Source organism: Pan troglodytes, chromosome 4 (genome assembly GCF_028858775.2).
Source record: "Pan troglodytes isolate AG18354 chromosome 4, NHGRI_mPanTro3-v2.0_pri, whole genome shotgun sequence".
In the NCBI taxonomy this organism is placed as follows: Eukaryota; Metazoa; Chordata; class Mammalia; order Primates; family Hominidae; genus Pan; species Pan troglodytes.
The window spans coordinates 154,010,003-154,033,890 of NC_072402.2; the positions used below are offsets into that span (position 1 = coordinate 154,010,003).

The window sequence follows — 23,888 nt, forward strand, 5'->3', positions numbered from 1 at the left end:
AACTTCTACAAATCACAAACATGATCTCAATTTCAAAAGTTTTGCCTTACACAGTTTTCCATAACTGAAGGTTAAGAATACTTTCAGGTTAATGGTGTTAAAACTAAAAGGCTATAGTTTCAAAATTACATAAAGTATTCACATGATGTGTTGAAATGCAGTGAACTCCAAAAATCTTTCCAAAACCCCAAATATAGTTTTTCAGTGTGGAAATGTTCTGTGTTTTGATTTTGCTCTTAAAAAGCAGAAATTGTGTTGATACTAATCATGTCACTACAAACTGATGTTTGACTTTATCTTTTATGTTGGGCTCAAGTACTGCTGTGGCTCTTCTAATAATAGAATATTAAAGTGTTTCTTTAGGATAAAATATTGATGTATGATAAGATCTTAGTGAGAGAGGATGAACACCTCTCTCATGGCTCAACACCCATGATCTCTTATAAATGTGACAAATGGCATGGGTAGAGAATTGACCCATTTATCTAACTGTAAACCCTTGCCAATTCATTATTCTATATGCTATGTCTGGGAATTTGAAGATATTATAGTAGTTATTTATGAGCAAGTCTCTTTCCTTGGAGTTCTCACAGAATGTCTTTCACAAGTTCAGTGAAGAGACTTAGAAAGCTGATTCTATCAACTCAGCAAGAGAGGTTCTATCTCTCAATGATAGACTCATACATTAACCAACTTCATGAGATTGATGTCTAAATTAGAAATACAAATTTTTAAATTTAGCATGAGAAATAGTATCACATGCATAGGAACAGCTAAATCTTCTCTTCCCCTAAGAAGATCTATGCAACAAGAAGGAACATAATGAAAAGGATAATTAATGCATTTAAACTCAGAAAAAGGAGAGTTAGATAAAAAGGATTATTTAATGGCAGCAGGCTAAGTCAGCCCAACAGGTATAATTTTGTCAGTGGTACTAGAGACAGTGAAAGTCCTCCCCACAAAGTCTTGTAAGTACCTTGAGGATAAGGACCCTGTTTTGTATCTATCATATCTCCAATCCCTGGAACAGACCAACCACTCACTAAATATGAGGAGAGTTCATTGGCTAAGACTCCTTTATTCAGTGCTTGAATGAACTCTTCGTACTTTTTTATGGCTCTCATTCCTTCTATGCATCCATGAATGTCCTCTTTTTTTTTTTTTTTTTTTTTTTTTTTTTTTTTTTTGAGACAAAGTCTCACTCTGTCACATGGCTGGATGGAGTGCAGTGGAGTGATCTTGGCTCACTGCAACCTCTACCTCTCGGGTTCAAGTGATTCTCCTGCCTCAGCATCCTGAGTAGCTGGGATTACAGGTGTGTGCCACCTCGCCTGGCTCAGTTTTGTATTTTTAGTAGAAATGGGGTTTCACCATGTTGGCCAGGCTGGTCTCGAACTCCTGACCTCAGGTGATCCGCCTGCCTTGGCCTCCCAAAGTGCTGGGATTACAGGCATGAGCCACCGCATTTGGCCTCTTGGATGACCTCTTGAATGCCACATTCTTTCGTTAGATGTGCCAGCATAGTTGAGTTGGAGTCTGATATGCTCATCAAGTAGCCAATCTGTCTCTTTATGCTTTTTATTTCTGTTTTTGTCAATTTCTTTCTGCTTTTTGGCGGGGAGAATCAGGGCATGCCAATAAAGCCCCTATGTGCATTTTACATGAAATATATTTCTTTGTATCTATTACATCAGCACTCCATCCTAAGATACGATATAATGCAGCTCAGCCAGACTGGCCCAGTCTGTTGCTTCTAACAGTTTCTGCTAATTATGAGAGATGAGGCTCAGGATGTTAAAACTGGGTTGAAGTTGATCAAACTGGAAGCCCTGGGGAAAATCCCTTATCATTAAACCCTACAATCCACTGAAAATACAGGAATGTTTTTCTTCAATTCATTCCAGCAGATATTTAATGAGCACTTGATCTGTTAAGTGCAGGGTTAAAGGCAAATGAGACCATTTTTGCCTGCCTTTAACTTGGAATAACATTCTGTTTTTGGACTCATGTTTTAATTTTTTAATAGCCTTATCTATTTACATTTAGTTTTTATTCACTTACTACTTAGGAATCCTAAAAAGGACTTCCTCATTGCTTAAGAAGAGGTAAGGAGAGAAGTAGGTAACCAGATAATGCATCTTGAAACACAAATTGTATTTTAGGAAGTGAAGCCCCAGCAGTAATTTCCCCTAGTGAGTGAAGAGGTGATACAGTGAATCATCTCCTAGAATCACAATCTTTGCCCTACGAGGCAGCTAGGTATCAGAAAATGGGAATCTTTTGCCCAATTCCTCTATTACCTATCTGTGTGATTTTGACCATATCACATCTTCTTTTCAGTTTTCAGTTGTCTCATACAAGTAATGAAAAGGTTGGACTTGATGACATATTATTTCCTTTTACATCAGAATATGCTACAGCTCACCAGTTGAGAGATTTAAAATTATATAAAGTTATTTTCTCTGCAATCCATTGCAGAAAGGATATCAGGAATTACTAGCAATGTTCATTATTAGTGAAATAATATTTATGAAGCAACTACTATGTGCCAGCCACTGTGCTAGTTGTGGATTTGCTCAATTATGTCTCTCTCACATATCTAATAAACCCCTTCTAAAGATAAATCATTTGAAATGTATAATGATGAATTATTTGTCTTTGACAGCCTTTGGTGTGTGTGTGTGTGTGTGTGTGTGTGTGTGTGTGTGTGTACAATTGTTAGGTTTTAGGGTTGGATTTTGAGGCTTGGTCTTTAGTATTAACCAGCACTCCTCATTCAGGAAGTTTACCATTAGCTTGGAATTCCTGCACCCAACAGTGGTGTCTTGTACCACTGAGCACTGATATGATTGCAAAAATAAAGATGAGTGATGCTATGCATTTTTTAAGCACAGGTCTTATTTATTTCTGCCAGTAACTATGGAGTGCCTATCATGTAGTCTAGCTTCCTTTTATTGATCAATAAATTTTATTTCCAAATAAAAATGTGATATTTCAAGAGCTTACTTACAATAAGCTATAATGCAATAAGAAATTATGGACCAGAAAGAACGTTAAAAGAATTGGTCAGTGTTTTTCACTGAAAAGAAACAGAATACATGGAGCCATCTATTCAGCTCTATCAGTATTTGCTTTTTGTTCTTTAATTAATTTCTTTTAAAAAGGTATGTTTGCAATACATTTCATTACTAATCACACTAAATTAATTTTCAAATGTATGAGTTCCTTCTGAAAGTAATGACTTAGTTTGAGAATCCCTCATTGTGTACCATGTATATATTTGAATTTCCGAAACAGAAGATGACTTCAGCTTAGACACTGTGTCTGGCCAATAGAGATATTCTCAAAATGTTTGGGTCACTGTTTTGTCACTGAGCCAAACTTCCTGGTCCAGATTCATTCCACAGAAATGTCTCTTCAAAGTCAGTCAGATAATTTTGCCCTTGGCCATGGAAAAATAGCATTGGATTTACTCTGTTTTGAAGAGCCAGAGCAGAGTGAGTGTCACTTCCCATCAGGTATTATTTATGAAATGAACTCTCAAATGAAAGGCTGGCATCGTGCTACTGCCCTAATCATCTGCCATTAGTTTAAGTCTAACTCAACTGTTTTGGGCTTTCATAGAATAAATAAATACGGTTTCTATCCTTTGCCTAAATATTGCCTCATAATATTTCTAAAAAACAAATTAAAAACAAAAACAAAAACAAAAACGGCTGGTCGCAGTGGCTCACGCCTGTAATCCCAGCACTTTGGGAGACCAAGGTGGGTGGATCACGAGGTCAGAAGATCGAGACCATCCTGGCTAACATGGTGAAACCCCATCTCTACTAAAAATACAAAAAAATTAGCCAGGCATGGTGGTGGGCGCCTGTAGTCCCAGCTACTCGGGAGGCTGAGGCCAGAGAATGGTGTGAACCCGAGAAGTGGAGCTTGCAGTGAGCCGAGATCACACCACTGCACTCCAGCCTGGGTGACAGAGCGAGACTCCGACTGAAAATAAACAAACAAACAAATAAATAAATAAACAAAAAACCTTCTCTGGGCAAGATGCTGAAGTGAGTCTTTGGTATTTTGTCATCCATAATCCACCTGATACTTTAATCTACCCACCACCTTTTCTCAATTTCCTAATAACCCTACACAGCCATTCTGGTAAGATGGAGGTGACCCTTTCTTTTTGCCTCCAGGGTTGTTATAGGAGCCAAATAGGATCAACATGAGGACACCATTCTCCTGGTCACATGGATGAGCATGTGGCTCAATCTGGAAAATATCTATTTTCCCAGGGAAAGTGAGCATGTGACTACCAGTGGGTGTCTTACCACCCAAAGGAGAGAGCAAAACTGTGGGTGAAGCCTAGAGAAGAAGAGGGAGATAGAGTCTTGATTACATTTCTGCTGTTACTCCCAGTCCTGCCTTCACATCCACTTCTTGGCTTTACAGTTTTATGATTGAGTACATCTCTCCCCCCATCCTCTTTTTTCCTTAGGCTAATTTGAATGAGTTCCATCTGCTGTAACCATAAGGGTCCCGATGAACGCCTCTTTTCAGGCTTTTGCTGTAACTGCTCTGTGGCCCTCTCTGTATGACCTTACTGTGTTACATCAGACTACCCCACCCTCCACCCCAAGTCAGTGGCACAACAGACCACACTCCCTATATTCACAGCCTAGCTTGTATTTCGGGCCTTACAGATTTTGCCTGACAACTGACTCGGTAATTTCTCACAAGTCTTTTGGATAAATGTACAAATGGCTTATTAGTTTTTGAGATTGTTTACATCTTATGAGACAAGTTGGTTTCTTAGTACAATACAATATTTTACCAGGTCAGAAAGAGTAAATGAAATCTAAAAAGTCAAGATATAGAAAGTTGGATTATAGGCATGTTCCTGTACTTGGATTTTTTTTTAAACCTGCATTTACTTACTTAAAAATATCTATTGTGTACTTCCTACAAGCTAGGCATGGTGTAAGGAATAAGATACAACCTGGGGAAAGCAGGCTGGGTCTCTGCCCTCATGGAGAACATTGTCTCTAAGGAAAGATTGACATGAATCAGATAAAAATACAAATATGTATATACAACTAAAATAAGTGCTAGTCTATAGGCTTATATAACAGGGGACTGTTGGGTCTGAGGGTTCAGGGAGAAATAAATTCTAGAGGAAGTGATAATGGAGGTTACATTTAAAGGCTGAATAAGAGATAACTGCATGAACACAGGCAATTTCTAGGAAACAGTAATATCTGTCCAGAAGGTGAGAACAGCTGTTCTTCAACCTCCTAAAGTGGAAAGATACATGATTTATTTGAAGGATTAGAAGAATGAGGGAGTGGCAGCAGATGAGGCTAAAGAAGTGTGTGACAGACCAGTTGAGGGTTGCTGCTGTTCCCTTTTAGGCAATGGTCAGCCATTTAAAGATTTGAGGTCTAAGAGTTGTGCAATCAGGTTTATGTTTTAAAAGATCCTGTAACTTAGTAATTCTTAAGTCTGGCTCACATTGGAATCATCTGAGGGGATTAAAAAATACTGTTGCCTGGTGGCCATCTGATTCTAATAGAATCAAAACCTCTGGGGTGGGACCCTGGCTCTAGTCAGCTTAAAAGCTACCCCAGGTGATTCTAACATAAATCTAGGCCTGAACATCATCGACATAAATGGTGTGGGAGATGAGGTTAATACTAGCACCTGTCATAGAGTGGTCCAAGCTGACATGACTCACTATGACTCCAGGTTACTACCTCCAAACCTAATATGTTCATGGATTGCATCAATAGAAGTAGAGCTTCTGAATGAGAGAAGGAGTTGTTCCTCCTGTCTTTGCGTTAGACCCAGTGTACCTGCAAAGTTTGTTCACTTCTCAGCACCACACTCAAGGAGGAAATTAAGGAAACTGAAATATTCCCAGGAAAAAAGCCAACCAGGTGACAAAGGGAATCTGAAACACGATGGAGAGAAATGGTCGAGTAGCTCCAGATATGTTTAATCTACAGTAAAAATATCCTTTGAAAAGGATAATGTAGGAATCTCAGTTTTCAAGTAAGTCAAAAGATGTTATTTATTCAATGGGTAAAAATGAGGGTCTACTATATACCCATCCTAGACATTGGAAAAATGGCAGAAAATGAAGTAGACAAAAATCCTTGCCCGCATGGAGCTTATATTCAAGTGAAGATTGAAGCTTTCTGGTTCATATGATCTTCAACATCATAATTTTTAACCAACTTCTGTGATTAGCAACCATAGAATATGTGATAGGGAGACATATTTTAGTTGTAATTTTAGAACATTAAAAGTGGAAGTCTGTGAGAAGCAAAGAGGTCACCATGTATGGAAGGATTCCAGCAGGCACAGCCATTGCAGAGGGGATTCAGGAATCTAATGGTAAGAATAAAATGGTGTAATAGGAAGGAGACTGATGAGGAGTCCTTTGCAAAAGTGAGAACCGAGTACAGTCCTATCATATTAAATACTAGCAGTGCCTACATAGTTTGAGCATTTACTGTGTGCCATGCATTTCGCTAAGTGATTATCACACATTATTTCACGTAATACTCATAACACTCATATAGGTGGAAAGAATAAAACTGTCAAATTATACTTTTTAAAAAAGTTAAAAACATGACATATAAATATGAAAAGCAGATATGTCAGATATTTTACTTGACTCCTTAATTAGTGGGGGAATTGGTGTGATGGTAAGACTGGTTCCAAGAACATTTGAGGAGCTCAGTATTTATAGGTTTGTTAACAAAGGATGCTAGCAGAGACTACATTAGGTACAAGACTGGTAATGTCCTGGAGGGCAACAAATCATCACATTTGAGGTTATTTTCTCTACTGGAAAGAAATTATTTGCATCTTTATCAGATAAAAGTCTCCAAGTTAACATGTACCTGTAATAAATCTGGAAATGTTTTTCAATAGCAAACTACGTTCAACAAATGACATTCCCCTTAAATACTTCTTGAGAAGGCCTGTTAAACAATTCCCGCATATGATATTGAAAAAAAAAAAAAAGACTACCTTTTGGCTTTATTTTTCAAGTTTTGCATAACGTTTCTTAACATTAGAAGAATTAAGTATGTTTTCAGGATTTTCTAGCTAGCAGTTATAAAGCTGGGTCTCAAACTGAGATCTCTCCAGATGCCCACATTGAAATGAGCCACATAACAAGTCTTTGGGGAGACATGAGGGCATGGTCTCGTGAATCATATCAGCAGTTTGATTAGGGCTGAGTATCAGCTGGAGTTTTTTTTTTTTAAATTGATTACCAGAACATTCAAAATTAACTTCTTCAACTATTTAAAGCTGCTTTTTTTTTCCCTGAAAAGAAGCAGGGCATAAAACGTGAATAATAAACAATAAGCGGTTCATTAGCAATTTGCTACCACTAGCTCTCAGACAAAGACTGTGGAACCCCAAGTAGAAGTCTGATTCTTTAGAATTTGCAGCAGCCATTTTCTCTGAAAGATTTCTTCGTCAACTTGTGGGATTTTATTTTGCTATTATTGTTAATTTAGGACGTTGCCATTTGCAAACATGAACATTGTAATTGTTAATAGTCTTCTATTTATAGAATGATAATTTTGAGCTCTTAAGGTATAAAGCCCAGTTCTCTAGAATGACACTTTGTTCAGCCTCATGTAACTGACTGCAGATTTGATCTCACTGTTTTTCTTTTCTGTGAGTTAATCTCAAGGAAAGACTTCAGTGTTATATTTAGGGAATAAATGGAAAGTAGCGGTATAGCTGGCTTAATGTTCCAATAAGGCTTCAGGACAGTTCTCCAAGTTTAAGGTGACAGGCCCCTATTACATAAAGTTAAAGCAGCAGAAAACTAGCCACTCAAATACTTTATTCTAGAACTCACACTAGATGGGAGAGTACAATTTGGCTTTTAGGTTAGAGAAAAGGTTTGCATTTTGCTCCATTAAAAAAAAAAGTAAACTTAAATGTATTTATAGGCAGTCATAAACACTTTACACAGATTATCTCACTGAATCCTTAACAATTCTACCAGTAGATTCTATTATGGTTCCCATTTCACAGATGAGGAAACAGATCGAGAGAGGTTAAGCAAGCTGACCAGGGGTTATAGTCAGTAAGATGCAGAGCTAAGATTAGACCCAGGCTATCTGATTAGAAGGCTAGATGATATCACCTTCACAAATTATGCTGCAGTAGAGAAAGCACATAGAAAAAGAGAGCACCAATCCCATTTCTAGCTTCAGCTCTGGTATTAACTGTCTTTAAAACCCTGGACAAGTCATCTCATTTGTCTGGGCCTCTACTTCCCTCTGTAAAATGAAGGGTGGAAACAATTTGGATTGGATGATCTCTGGGGTGTCTCCAACTCCAAAGATCTGATTCTGTAATTGCATCTTGACCTTAGATGTGCACACACACCTCCCCACATCGCCTCCCACCCCACTGCTTCCCAAGGCGAAAATCTAATCCTGCTCAAAGTGCCCAGTGTAATTTGATGCTAAACTCACGACCCCACCGAATCCTACTACTTACAACATCCCCTCAAGAACATACAACACTTAAAATCTGGCAAGCCAGTTCTTTAGAATAAGTTGCCAATGGGGTGTGATTTTTGGAAGTAAAATGTTAATACCAAAAACAGAAAAAAGAAACAGTTCAAAACAAATGCTCCTCTCTCTTTAAATTACCTCTTTCCTACAATGTTACCTTGACAACTTAGCTCTGGCTCTTCAGATATGGGGGTTTTTCAGTGTGGGAGAAGAGGGGTGTCCTCCTCCTGTTTTGAGGTTTCCTCTTGTTGCATGGAAAGGGAAAATGTCAAAGGTAGAGCACCAAATCCAGCAGAATGTACACAGGGCATCTTGAGGGAGTGTCATCCAGAAATAATCACAGGTGCACAGAATTAGGACGCATTCTGATTCAAAGTACATTCTTTTCTCTTTTCTATTTTCCATAACCATAACACACATTCCAACAGCCTATAAAATGTTACATTTTTGGACCAGCACTGTTGCAGAACAGAGAGCAACAAAAGTGCCTGAAAAATAATTGCATTATTTTTAGTTGCTGCAGCAAAAAATGTACATATCAGGTTGAGGGGACAGCTCCGAAGAACTGTACCAGTGTGGAAATGCTAAAAATATTGCTCCCCCTCAAGCAATTGAAATTTTGAGCAAAGATTTAGGAAGCGGCAGGTAGGGAGATCAAATTAGAATTTACATCTCTCAGCTGTAATAAGCTTGTTATCAGGACTGGCAAGAGCTCAGGGGGCTGACAGGGGTCAGCTGGGGACTCAAGTGTAAGGAGCAAGTGAAAAAGGAGCAGTGTTGAGCAGAAGAAAGAGAGGACTTATCTCCAGCATCTAGCACTACAGAGCAGAGGCTGTGTGGAGAATGGCTGAAAAATCAGAATTGGTTGTAGAAGCAGTTTTCTTTCTGGTTGTGAGTATGAGTCCGGCAGACACCATGAGCGCTGTTGCAGGGGAGTCGGCCTGTGCTTGACACATGTGTTTCCCATTGATAGCTGGAGACAGCCCAGTAGCTGTGAGTCGGTCTGACAAAGCCATATTGAAGTACGGAGTACGGTTTCAAAGCAGTCAGAAAAAGAACGGGAATGCTGTTCAGGAAATTCTTCAGGCATGGGCAGGGACTTGGCTGCAGTTCTGCAGTTGGAAAATCTGACTGGGGCAGCTTCTGAGCGCAGGCTGGGCCTGCACACACTCAGCGGGCCGAGTGGCCACCTCCTTCAGAGCTGCTTAGCACGCCCTGGGATCGCGGGCGGTTTTCATCGGCCGGTTTGTGAAACGGACAAGAGAGGTAAGGTACTGTTCAGTTCTTGCATTTGCACGCGTCTGTTCACTTTCTAAGCTATCTGCCTGCTGTATTTGCAGGCACTCCGAGTTTTTAGTGTGTGCATGTGTGTGTGTGTGTGTGTGTGTGTGAATTAGCAAGTTAGAACTCAGTCATGTAAACAATTGGCGTGGGGCTCCAATCTGTGCTTTTCCCCCTTTAAGGTCTGATTTTCAGCAGGGCAGAGAGACTTTTTTTGAAAGTTAGGATTTAGCTGGCAACGTTATTGTGTAAAGAGGAGTATGTGAATTCCTTATGTTGTCACCCTGCTCCAACCATCTGTAACTTTTCCTTTCTGCGTGGAAGGGCCGTTCACTGGCAAGGAAGATAATTTCAGATGAAACTGTCTGTGTGTTTTGCTTCGCTTCTCAAGAGTTTTAATGGGGAGTTTTTTGTTGTTGTTGTTTTTTAATAGTAGAAAATGGCTCTCATTTTAGGAGGGAATCGGAGTTTGAAGTTTCTACGTTGGATGACACTTTCAGAGTGTCGAAACAGATATGTGTGCATGGGTTTCTAAAATCTTTTATATAGGAGTTTGACTGTCATTATCTGGGATTTGACTGTCAGTGATATATTTGCCTAGAATCATGCTGGATCAACATTTGTAATTCTGTTTCTATAATCACTTCCAATTTTCTCACTTGAAGTAATTTGCAGTTTTACTCTCAAAAAACACTTCTGTATTTTAGGAAACATAGATAATAAAAAAGTAACAGAAAATGGCAGTTTACTCAAAATTCTTCTTAAAGGACAGAGACATGATGGTGTGAATTTTATTTCATTGATCTCTTGGTTTTATTTTACACCTTACTGAAAAAGAGCTTTTTATAAAAATCAAAGTTTAAAAAATTTTCAGCACAACAGGGATCTTAGTGTTCCTCTTCAGTTTTGGTTCTTCTTTATCAACTCTATTGCAGTATAGATTTTTTCCTCTCATAGGAAAGCTATACTTTGTTTTATGTACAGCATTTAGAAAACACACAGTACAATGTCATTGCATTTGAGAGACTGGTTCAGCCCAAAGCCGAGCTAAACCTTACAACTGCTTTACAGTTACTAGCACAGCAATCTGTGACAACATTGGTTTTTTCCGAAGGGGGCTTGGCCAAAAGTCTGGTTGGGGAGATGGATGAATGAATGGAATCTTGGATACTTCTTGAGTAGCTGAAGAGTGACTAGACCTCTTAGGGTGGATCTCTGTGACAACAGGTGTGCATTTACTTGTGTCCTACAATCTTTAAACAAGTAGCTAATAGAAGAGCCTGAAGTTAATGCTGAAAGAAAAGTGGAGAGCCAGCATTTCTCATTGCTTCCTCTGCATAAGACCTAGAATGAGAAGGCATACATTCTGTCCTATTGGTAGAAGGTCAGGATTTTCAGCCAGCGATTTTCTTTTTTCTTCCAAGTGTTGTACTTGGAAGAGGGACCTGGGACAGGACTGGCAGCAGGATATCTTTAAGAGATGGTTCATGAACATTTTCTTTATTAATTTCATCTTCGTGTTGGGGTGGTGTGGGGAGGGTTTGGGGACCGCAGGGCTTGAGGAAAGGAAGGTGGTGTAGTTAGAAGTCAGGATGGACTGTGACCTTATTTTTTTCTCTAAAGTGCCTAATGAGTGAGAAAAATGCCAAGACAGATTAGGAACTGGCATGAACCATAGTCAAGCCCACTGCCAATGAAAAAGGGAGCCTTCCATGAGCTCGGGTGTCATACTCCTCTATATTTAGCGTGCGTCAAGCATAGAGCAGAAGAGGCGTGAAATAGCAACTCCAGGTTGCAGGATTATAAAGAGCAGTGCCTGAAACTTGGTAGAAACTCTATAGTTTCTCTCTTTTTTAGAAGTGAAGTAGGGAGAAGTCAAGCTCTCTTGACATCTGAAGAGAAAAAGTAAGCAGCGGAAGGGGGAAGGATACAGAGGAAGAAATCCAGGGCAGAGGTGGAGGCAGTGAAGGGAGAGGAATGGCCACAACACAAACTGGGCAGTGAGGGTGGAGGGAGGAGCCCTTGGCACAGGAATGAAACACATGTATTAGAAATAGCCAAAGCCACCAGGCACTGATTTGTTGGACTGGATGTGTGCAGATACTCAGTGGCCTTGGTGAAGAGAATTGTTTTAGCCACTTCACCACAGGAGACTGCATGGTCAACCTGCCCTGCCTTCTGGAAGTAATCAGAAAGCACATTTTGTAAGAATGGCATTGCCTGCGGGTTCAGATTTCCTAGGCAAGGAGGGGGCAGGCTCTTCAGGCCTTATTTTTAACCCATATTTGTTCCTTGCAGAGACATTACTGCCGGGAGTGTTGAGTGAAGGGACCAGGTGGAGATGGTGAGTAATTCCCGGGAGCAAAGCTTGTTCAAGGCCCTGCTCATGGTCATTTTATTATTAACATAAACTTTTGAAAAAGAGAACAAAGTGTTATATATGCCTTATCCTGATGAAGACATTTCTTTAATTTTACTTTTTTATTTTAAAAAATCTGCAGGCTGGGCGCGGTGGCTCACGCCTGTAATCCCAGCACTTTGGGAGGCCGAGGCAGGTGGATCACGAGGTCAGGAGATGGAGACCATCCTGGCTAACACGGTGAAATCCCATCTATACTAAAAATACCAAAAATTAGCCGGACATGGTGGTGGGCGCCCGTAGTCCCAGCTACTCGGGAGGCTGATGCAGGAGAATGGCGTGAACCCGGAAGGTGGAGCTTGCAGTGAGCCAAGATGGCGCCACTGCACTCCAGCCTGGGCGACAGAGCGAGATTCAGTCTCAAAAAAAAAAAAAAAAAAAAATCTCCAAGGGCACATACTACATCGTTGGTTGTACATGTGTTGAGCTTCCCAAATCCAAAAATCTGAACTCTGAAATGTTTCAAAATTTGAAACTTTTTGAGCACTGACATGATGCTCAAAGGAATTATTTATTGGAACGTTTCTGATTTCGGATTTTCAGATTTGGAATGCTGAATGGTAAGTATAATGCAAATATTCCAAAAATCCAAAAAAATCTGAAGTCAGAAACACTTCTGGTTTCATGCATCTTGGATAGTTTCCTAAGCCACGTCTGACGAACGTGCTGGTACTGGGGGCAGAAGTGGGCTTGAGAGAGGGAGGAAAGGTAGAGGTGGTCAGAAATCTTAGGTCAGGTCCTGGCTCCATTCATCTTCAGATCTCAGGTGTCCTATCTGTAAGATGATCTGATACCTCTGAATTGTTTTCTGTTTTCACAACCTATGATTTTTGTAATCCTGAGGCTCTTCCTTTTCTTTAAGAATAACTCTTAGTCTGTCTCCCTTAAGGCTGGGTGTCTTGAGTCATTTAACCCATTTCTCCATCTTTTCCTGCACTCTTTCTTTACTCTTCTCTGAACATATTTCAGTGAGCCTTCTCCTGACAAAAACTATGGCTCCTTGAACTCAACTTAGTCATCTGAACAATGCACATTCCATGGTGAGGACTTCATACATGTGTTAACCAAAAAGGAAGAGGGTGATTGTAGGGAGAGGAAGCACAGCAAGAAAGAAAAAAATGGAAGGTGGTATCATCTTGCTGTGGAAGAAAAGTGGTTATATTGTGAACTGAGCTCAGGGTCTGCCTCAAACGCAGACTGGGGTCCTGGCTGTGTGGCCATAGGCAAGTTACATCATCTCCAAAATGTGTCCCAGTTTCCTAATCTCTAAAATGGACGTGACAAAAGTATCTGCCTAATAGTGTGTTGTGAGATTGTACAGATAATGCACTTAGCATTGTCTTTTGCACACAGTAAGCACTTAAATATGTCAAATATATTAATACATGTAGTTAAGATGAACTGAGATAGCACCAGGCAAATCAACAAAGAGTGAAAAAGGTAGAGCAAGGTAAAATGAAGAGTTCAAACAATCAGCAAAGGAGAGGATGTTTTACTCTGAATTATCTGGGTTACTTTTCCTGTGTTGCCCAAATTTCTCGAGAAATTCCACATTTCCCTTTGTTTCACCTTTCTTGCCACACAGAAAGGTCTTCATTATTGTTTCAAATTCCTATTGCAGAGTGTGAACTGCCTCATATAAAGGAAACCATGTAAGCTGTAGCCTCTGACCCGCCTCTCAGACAGGTCTGTAGGACTGGGGAGGAACATGTCACCGTGGTTCACTTAGTATATAAATCCTGTGAGATTGGTTTGCTCAGAAAGCTTTGTTCGTGGTTGTATTAATGGAGCTCAGGATGTGTAGGAGGATATGGATGCAATCACTTCATTCTTCTTTTTCACTGATAAAGCAATGGCACCTATTAGAGCAAGCACAATTCCCTGATAAAAACTATATTGCCAGGGATTAGAAACTCCCTCCTTGCTCAGACCACTTTTCCTTGCCGGAGTGATAGGATCAGACTGTCTTGTGAGCACCTTGACTTCCAAGTAATATATTGTGAATGCCTGGAAACCCTGCTGTTACTTGCTGGAGTTGACATATTCAGCCACTGAAACTATTCATTGAGTTCAGAGTAAATAAATACCAGGGTAAGCTCCTCTCTCCAAACGAATCATTCGACAAAATCTTGTACTAACCCTCATTGGGGTTGTGATATTGGCACTGTGTATTCAATGAAAGAAAATTGCTCCAGGATAAGGACAGCAGGGAACAGAGCCACGCTGTGTTCCTTTCATTCCTGTTGTTACCTATGGTTGACTTCTCTCCTCTCTCTTGTTCTATAATCTTTCTAGCCCTTTCACTCTTTCTTTATTGGGTTCCATTCACCCTTGCAAGTTTCTTTTCTCTTTGTTATTTGTTCAGTGTGTGCTTACCAAAGTCCTTATCTGCTTCCCTCAGGGGTCAGGAATATTGGTAATAGGCCAGTGTCTGGACAGCATAATTTTTACCAGGTAGTGAGAAAGATTAACTCCTAACATTGGCTGAGACCTTCAAAAGTTTGTGTCCCCACCCCTCTCTCTGATGTTACCAGGCTGCTGATACAAACAGTAGGTCATAAACCGGCAACCCAAAGGCTTGGACTATAGGTACATTTTGGCTCACAAAGTGTTTTTTTGTTTGTTTGTTTGTTTGTTTTAATTGACTTATCAAATATTTAAACATCTTAAGATATCATGATGTGGATCTTCTAGAAAAAGCTGAAGATGGGCATTCCCTATGTAATTTCTTGGGCACAGTGGCTGGTGGCCTGTGGTCAGCTCCTGTCCTTTTGAGAGGGCATATGCCTACCTCATTCATTGACCCCACTATCTGACCTGTACATGTTTACATTTGTCTGCTCTATTTTTCTAGAGTTTCTCAACTGAACCAAAGAAAGTAGACGGTGATTTGAGTGACCATGTTCTCTGTTCTCTCAAGGGTGGTGCATATTCTAGATGCATAGGAGAGAAGTTAGGGCATAATTAAGTTGTGGCTTCATTCTCTCAGAGAACACTGTTGAGATGGTCTAAGTCTCTGTTGAGCAGTGTTGCAGGAGGACAGTATGGTGGCCGAGAATCCAGACCTCAAAATTAGAACCACCTCATCGGATTATAGCTAAGACTGAAAACATTAAATGTGATAGATATCAGAATAGTCACAATCTCTGGGGAAGGGAATTGATTAAGAGGAGTAATAAGAGAATTTTCTCGGGTGATAGAAATGTTCCCCCTCCTGTTTGAATGTTGTTCCCAAAGATGTTCAGATTTGTAAAACTCATTGGGCTATGTAGCTAATATCTGTTTGTTTTACTAGAAGTAAATTATACCTCAATAGATGTACATACATATATACATATCTACATGAAAGCATGCAAACTGCTTAGAAAAATGCATGCTGTTTAGCTATTTTTATCATACTTGTTTCTAGAAACTTTGATTAAAAAAATATGTAAAATGACCAAAAATGAGATGAGCATTTCCTTTCCTACCACAGGTTTCATTGCAAGCATTTGAGAGCGCAGGTAATAGCTAAAGATTCTTGCCAAACATAATTGTCAAGGGAGAATCTATTGGATCAATTCTAATTTTATGAAACTATTGAATCACTATAGAAGGATGTGCCTAATTTGTTGTAGCTGCTTTTCATGATGCTGTAAAAATTTATATGTTTTAGAGACATATCAAAGTTGGTTTATTACCTGGGACAAAATGCCTATACTTAGAGTAACTTTCACTCTGGCTGGAATACAGTAGTCACTCAATAGGTATTCAATAATATGTCTTAAAATTAATATCCATATTGAGAACTTCTAGCTAATACAATCACAAAAATATTGTTTTCATTAGTAATCACATTGTTATAATCAATTATTCACATATATCTAGAAGCATTTAATATAAGAAATGAGAGAACAGGTTTTCCAGCCAAACACTCTGGGTTCAAATGCTTGCTATGCCTTTAACAAGCAAAGAGATTTGGGGTAGATTACTTAACCACTCTTTCTCATTGGCTCAACTGTAAAATAGAAATGATTGTGAGGCAGGTACTGATTATATGTCTGTGAGGATTAAATACATGTAGAACAATGGCTAGTACATAGTACCATTATACAAGTGTTTGTCATTTATGTGTGCTTTCTTTATGTTAGAAAAGTGAATTTTTTTTTTTTTTTTTTTTTTTTTTTTGCAATTTGTCTCTAAGTATTGCTCAAAATCTGTGTATAGACGGTTGGTGAAAGTAATGTGAAGCCAGGAGTTCAAGCGGAAAAGACAGAAACCTGGAATTTATGGGAAACATACTGGTTTTCAGTTTAGCTGACTTTGGTTTTTTTTACTGCCTTACTCTGTGACCTTGATTAAGTCACTTCACCTCTCTGAACCTTGTTTTATTGTCTGTTAAATAAGGATTTGGATTTTATATTGTCCATGTTCCCTTTAGGCCTTGTGTGTCACTCTGATCTCAAGTGTTTGAGTCATGTTCATTATTATTTTATTACACAGCTTGGTCCCCAAGTCGCAGAAGAGCTGTAGTAGCTTGACTCCTACTGTCATTATCTGGTTCTGGTGGGAATCATCCATGGGGTTTTAGAAAGCACCGATCTTGTACAACACAAAGTAGCTGGTTTGCTGAGAGTATCTGCCACTACTATTAGGAAAGCTAACCATAGAAGTGGCCATGATGGGGTAGATACAGCATCCTTTGCATGTGAAAATGACACCATTAAATCTGCGATCAGATGTTTGAAATTATTTTTCCTGCCCAAGGGCATTCAGTTCACATATTCCTTTCTGGTCCTCACCTTGCAACATCAAGGACCAGGCTAGTTTTATATAGAGCCAAATCGTCAACAATTCTTGCAATGCCGTCAAGTCTTTGTTCAACTATAGCCTTTTCCATGAGGTCAACCTTTCCCATGCTTTTAAATATTGAGCCTGCTGTATTCCCCAGCCCCTGGTACTGCTGGTCTATTTTCCTTTTTTTTTTTTTTTTTTTTGGCTTTTTTTAGGAGGTGGGACTTTTCCTCATAGCATTCATCTCCTTGTGACATAAATATAATATTTGCTGGTGTTTATGTTTGTTATCTATCTCCCCATCACTACCTCTTTCCACTGCTGTGAGATCAGAGCTCTTTGTTGTTGCTCATTGATATATCCCAGATGCCTCGAACAGCGTCGGGGAGGAACTGAAGGACGGCACATATTTGCAGGTGGTGGCAGTGTTTCAAATGCAGTTCACACTGAATATACGTCTATGATCATTCTAAATACCTTACTTTGTATTCAGGAAAAGTTAAGTCTTTGCCTCAGCCTGTGAGTAATGGAGAGAAAACCCGGCCTGAGTTTAAGTTCAGACCCTAACCAACTTACTAGTTAGGGGTCTTTGAGAATACTCTTGCATTCCTTAGGACCTCAGTTTCTTCATTTACGAAATGGTTTTAATTATATTGATCTCCCATAGTGTTGCAGGAATGTATGCACTTGTGTATCTGCTAATTCCTGGTAGAAATATGCATGTGTGTTTCAACAAATATATCTGCCTGAAAGCACCTCAACTAGTACCTCGTACATCTGCATCTCTAGGATGGAAAGAATTGATGTTCATCAATGCTGAAATATCTTCTGGTTCATCAGAGATAAATATTTTAAACTTAAATACAAGGTATATTACAATTTGTGGGGCACCTTGATAATATTTATTTAAAAACTGTACAGATACACTTTGACCTGGCAATCTGGTTTCTCAGGACTTGTCTGAGAGGTATATTTGGACCTATGTGAAACGTGTCTGCTCTACGTCTGTGGCTTTCAATAATACTCATATCCTGGAGTCTTAAAGATTCATGTCCTGAAGCCCGGTCTTCCTTCCCCTTGAAGTCCAGATTCGTTTCCAAGTGCCATCATAGTGTTCTTGTTTATCTGTCTCCTTATCTCACTACCTCTTACCATCTCTTTGGAATCTCATGTGCCTTCAACATTAACACACCTGTCTCTTCCCCTATCATTCCCCTGCACACTCCATCCCCCTCCTGCCCTCCAAGCCTTCTATCCTCACGCTGTTCCCTGTGGGGTACCCTTGTGCAACTGGCTGCTTACGCTGAAACCTTGGGGTTCTCCTTGACTCCTGTCCTTTTTGACGCCCCATGTCTCAAGCCACAGAGAATCCTGTTAGCTCTGCTTTCCCACAAGATTCCAAATACAGCAACTCCCCAGCTTCTCACCCACCTGTCTATAGGCCTGGGCCACTGCCACCTCTCTGAAGACGATTGCAGTAGTCACGGGCCCCTGTTCTCCACACTTCCATTCTCGCTCCTACAACCCATTTCCTAGAGAACACTAGAGTGATCCTGAAGTGAAAATCTGATCATCCCATTTCCATGCCTAGGTTCTGCTGTGGTTACTGTTGCTTTCTGTATCATACCTGAGGTTTTTACTGTGGCTCTGAGCTCCTGCTTCTTTCCCCTTCTGCCTGTGCCCAAGCTTATTTTCAAACATTCTCCTCCGGTGCACTCTGATCTAGCCACACTGTCCTCCTCACCTGCCAAGCGAGCTTCTGCCTCAGGGCCTTTGCACTTGCTGGTCCAGTTTCCTCTGACTGAAATATTTCCCCAGATATCCTCATGCTTTACTCTCTTGCTTCTTTGTGTTTTGTTCTCAGATCTCTCTGGGATGGTCAGGCTTAACCATCCCTTAAACAGGAGCTCCTTAACACCTCAGCACTGTTCCCTTCTGCTGCTTCTGTGTTTTCTTCATAAGACTGATTTCCAAGAACAGGTAGAAAAAGTTATATTTTCATTATGATAGGTAACAAAAATGACTGGAAACAACCTCCTCGCTATTTGTCTCCGAGCTGGTTAAGTTAAATATCATAGATCCATACCATTTAAAACAGTCTAGCTATTTTTTTTAATTTTATGTTTTTATGGGACTATCAGTTATGTTAAGTGGACCAAGTTAGATTTAGAGCATTATGTAAAATATGCTCTTGTTTGTGTAAAAACAATATAAATGTGCATATGCACTGAACATCTATATTGAATAAAGCCTGAATATGTATTAAACATTTCTGTAAGGATAAAAAATAAGCTGATAACACTGGTTGCCTCAGTGTGGGGAGGCTGAAGGTATGAATGAGAGAATTGTTTAACTGCATGTTCTTTGATTCTTTTAAATATATGCACTTGTTGAATTTGTTTTCGGTAAAAGTTTTTCAACACTTTGGTATTACATATTTTAGCTAAGAATTGGAATATATAACTATTAAGTTAATCTGAATATTTGTTTAAAAAGAAACTGCTATTCCTGGGCTAGTTCACATAAATAGGTGCTTACTTTTCTGGATGAATTTTGTAAGAAACAAATGTTGTTACATCAAAACTAAAAGTGATGAATTTTTTTACCATTGTCTAAATTGTGCCAAATATTTGTGATCCCAGACTAATGCCTGGTATGGATGGCTGACTAAAAAACAAACCTTGAAAGCAAACAGTTTTACCTAAAAACTAATATGGCTAATGGATTTCTATTTCTGTACCAGGATGATCCAAAATGGCTTAGATTCCACAACAAACTCTAAAAACTGTAATGAGCCTTTGAGGGAACCTATGCCTCCTATTTATATAAACTGGTTACAATCTCATAGTTACATAATTCATGTTTACTTTTAAATTCACCCAATTTTAACCTGTAGCATCACCAAGAAAAATAAAAACTTACTTGATTTGTATCACTTGTCTTATTCTTAAATTAGCTAATGTAGCCATCAGTCTTGCTGTATTTTTCTCTACTCGTTAGAACCTAGGAGGTGCCCCACCTCTTTCTACAAACTCACCTCTCACCCTCTCCTCTGAGCTCATTCAATCCAACTCTTGAGCTTCAGTTCTTCAGGCCGTAGTGCTTGCTCTGCCTTCTGCTGAAAAGCTTGCCCCCACTCCCAAGTATCATCTTAATTGTCTCCTTATCAGAATGACCTTCCATGACCAGAGTGGGTCACCTTCTATTCTCTATTACAGGTACCTCTCCGTTCTTCCTAGCACCTAACTTTAGTTCTAGGGGTTTCATTATTGTCCATTATTGTTTATTGTCCATCTCTCATTAAAATATGAGCTTGATGAAAGCAGAATATGATCATTTTCATCCTTTTGAAGGCCTTTATCTCTAGGACCTACTGACATATATAGTAGATGTCAAAATATATAAATATTTTACTGTTGAAAAATAGATTGGGATTGGAATTTTTTTTGAAAGTCAACTCTGTACTTTGCCATGTCTCTCCCTGACAGTGCGTAACTGAACAGAGAACTGCACTCACAGCGCCCACCCCCATAAATTCCTTTATGGAACAAGAGATTATGAAGCCTAGTGGAGAGCAGAGTCAAACATTAGTAAAATGCCTGCCAATGCCCCTTCTTGTTCTCAGCTCTGCCTTATGGTAGAGTTGATCATGGCCCATAAAATTTTACAGGCCCAAAAGAAAGATCATTAGGAAACTTGATGGCATTGATGTGTTTTAGGAAGTTCACTGGGTTTTTTGTTTGTTTGTTTACAAATCATCCCTGAAAACATAATGCATTTTTGCACAGCAAATTGGTAATGTAGATACTGTAACTATTTCCAGGGGGCAAAAAAGGAAAACATTTGTTCTTCTCCTGAAGAAGAGCCCTGTGGGAACAAAGATGCAAACAAAAAGTGACCACTTCAACGGTATTAGACTAGAATATGTGCTTAGCCTCACAAAGCGGACCAGCTGTGGATGCTCCTGACCCATGACCCTTTTTCATCCCTATATCTTCTCAATGACCTGTAAGAAGAGGAGCAATAAGAGATTTTCACAGTAGCCATTTGATTCCTACCAAGTATAGGAAGGAAAGTCAGCATGGTATAAAATTAATGACCACTTGAGTCTAATCAGAGCAGTTTCTCTGTTAAGATATTAAAGATCTGTCGAAAATGGCAGACTTATCACTTTGAAGCTCACGTAGCTTCCTTAATTAGATGGACAATGGCTAGGTCCAGGTATCATGTAGGTTGGGCCTGGTTCAAAGATCTCGGTGACAACTTCACAGTGGGTAGGATTTGCATAAAGTTAGCAGGCTTCTCAGACTGGTGTTGAGCCCTGATGAGGCTACTGGAGGTGGCTGCATGGTCATCACAGAGTCACTGAGGTGTTGGTGGTGGTTGAAGTGGTAGAAGTTACACAGGGCCACACAGCCTCAAAGGAGGTTCTTCACAAGTCCAAGTCCAAGTCAATCCTTGACCTCACAAGCCCAAGTCCAAGTCAACCCTTGAGATTGCTAGATTAAATTAATATCAAGCCTTGACTCTGTAATGCTATGCAATCCCAGTTAGGAACATTTGTGGTCCCAGGTAGGAACATTTGAATGCCTGAGACCATGAGGTTACAGCTCTCCAAAACATGCTTTAGTAATATGACCATTCAGAATGACCTTCTTGGGAAACTCTACATCTAAAATATTTGACCACTATTTAATTAATTAATGATTGCAGGTGGTTATATTATATAATAGCATTGTCTTGTCTTTTGGTAGTTTCTTCCCATCTCATGGCAAAACAACAGAAAGTTTTACTGTATTCATTCTTTGGGAAATATAATCCTCTTACATTTTGTGTTCAAGAAACTGATGATCCTTAAGTCAAGTGGATTTGTTTATAAACAAGTCAACATTGAAAATAGCTTTATGACGAAGTAATGCTTTGGATTTAAGCCTGCTTAGCATTGGTATAATTGTATGTGCCTTTGGAAAAACAAAGTTCTGTAAGTTTTTACTTCTTCTGACATAGCTAGTTACTTATTACTAGAGAATATACTTTACTGTTTAACGTTGGCTTGATTTTTATTCATTTATTCATTCATTGAACAAATGTACACTCATTCATTCATTGAACAAATGTTTTGCTAAAAAATGCATTTGCTTTAGTTCCATTAAAACAAACATGACAATAAAGTGAATCACACAAATGTTTGGGTTTCACAGTGCAGTTAAAGTTTATCTTTATACTGTAGTATTCTATTGTGCAATAGCATTATATCTAAAAGTACATACCATAACTTAAAAATACCTTACTGCTAAAATCAATTGGGATAAGAAAAAACTAAAAATATTAGGAATACAAACAAGTTAACAACATGAATATATACTTAGAATGAGAAAGGAAATTAAATTATTAATTTTTAAAAGATGACATCACAAAATCAGGAAGGATAATATTGCTAATAATTAACTGCCTCACATACTTTTTTCTGTACTTTCTGGTTGTATAGCCTTTAATTGTCTCTTCGTATGACAGCTATATGCCATTATCACTTTCTCTATAGACAATGGAAAGATAATTATTTTTATGGCAATTTTGACAAAACTTTTTAAATATTGATGGTTGTAATGTAGAATGCACACAACTTTACACAAAGATACACATGGTATACATAACCTACAAACCCAAGTATTCTGGTTAATTATATTTTCCACAATTCTCATACAAAATAAAACACATATGGAACATTTGTGATTATATATGCCAAATTCAATGTATTATTGACAATAGAGCATTTGTTTTGATGAGGCATCAATGACAGTTGAATTCTACATTTGACATTTTACATATCTCATGATTATCAAATAAACTTTTGACTAGCTTCTGTCTTTTCTACTACCCATGTATTTCTGGTGCTGGCCATTGTAGGTCGGGTTTATATTGCAGCGTGTCCTTTGGTCCTCTTCCTTTATGTCACCATGCTTGGTGAATTGGAGCTATGGGTGGGAGGAGTATTCCTAGAAGACATTCCTACACCAGGAGAGCTAGCAGTAACGTACCTCTACTGGGAAGTGCTGCAAACCATATAAATATATTCTGCATTCAAACTATATGAACCACTAAGCCAACTTCTTCTTAGATCTCCAAAATGCATGTAAATCCTCCAGAGCTAACACGAGGGGAAGTCAGAATAGAAAAAGATAGGGTTTAGCGAGTTGCAGTTAAAACATCTTTTAAAAATTTTATAAAATTGTATGACTATTGTCATGATTTACTGGGGCCTCTCCTGGGGTCTTCAAAGGCCTGGGGTCTGCCCAAGTGAGGAATTAAAGTTTTAACTTCAGTTCCCCGGACAGTACATTTGTTCCGGGAAGGAATAAGAAGAATGATAGATTGGAGATTGTCATTCATCTTTGTTTTTATCTTTCAACATGTTTTAATTTTTGATTAGAAAAATGAACGTACTCAGCATATCTAAATTTCCCTTTCCATGCAGGATTCTTTATAACAGATGTATCCATTACCATATGTTTGCATGGAAAGGCCTCCTTTTATAATTATTTGTAGAAAAGTGCTCATCCCCTTCACTGTTTCTTTCTTATGTATTTTAATGAGTTGGAGACTGGAGTATTCTGTTTCATGGGACTCATTAAAGAGGGTGTGGTGGAGACGACATGCAATAAGCCACTATACCATGCAGCAAAAGATCCAAGTTATAATCCCTGCTCAGCTTCTAATTTGCTGTGTGACTTGAAAAGGAGCTGCTTCCTCCTGGTCTTGACTTCCACAGCTGGTCAATTTTGTCTTGGACAAAATTAGTATTTCCCAGGAGCAAAGGATTCTGCAGAGATGCCTCAAGGGTAGCCAGACCCTGCTTTAAGCAGAGGAAC

General features: G+C 39.1%; 1 protein-coding gene across 8 annotated transcripts in view; it reads left to right on the forward strand.

The window, feature by feature from the left end:
- SGCD (sarcoglycan delta) overlaps positions 1–23,888 on the forward strand; it is a 1,029,217-nt gene that overhangs the window by 591,481 nt on the left and 413,848 nt on the right. The window contains exons 1-2 of one of the 8 annotated variants that reach the window (XM_054684745.2): positions 9,387–9,817; positions 12,126–12,171. The exons of 1 other annotated variant lie outside the window; for it this stretch is intronic. In XM_054684745.2, coding sequence (XP_054540720.1) covers positions 12,169–12,171 — 3 coding nt within the window. In that variant the 5' untranslated portion in view covers positions 9,387–9,817; positions 12,126–12,168. Of the gene's footprint in view, positions 1–9,384; positions 9,818–11,649; positions 11,733–12,125; positions 12,172–23,888 lie in introns of those variants that run through there. 6 more of the 8 variants (XM_054684743.2, XM_001134904.7, XM_054684746.2 and 3 more) reach the window with 6 other exon arrangements.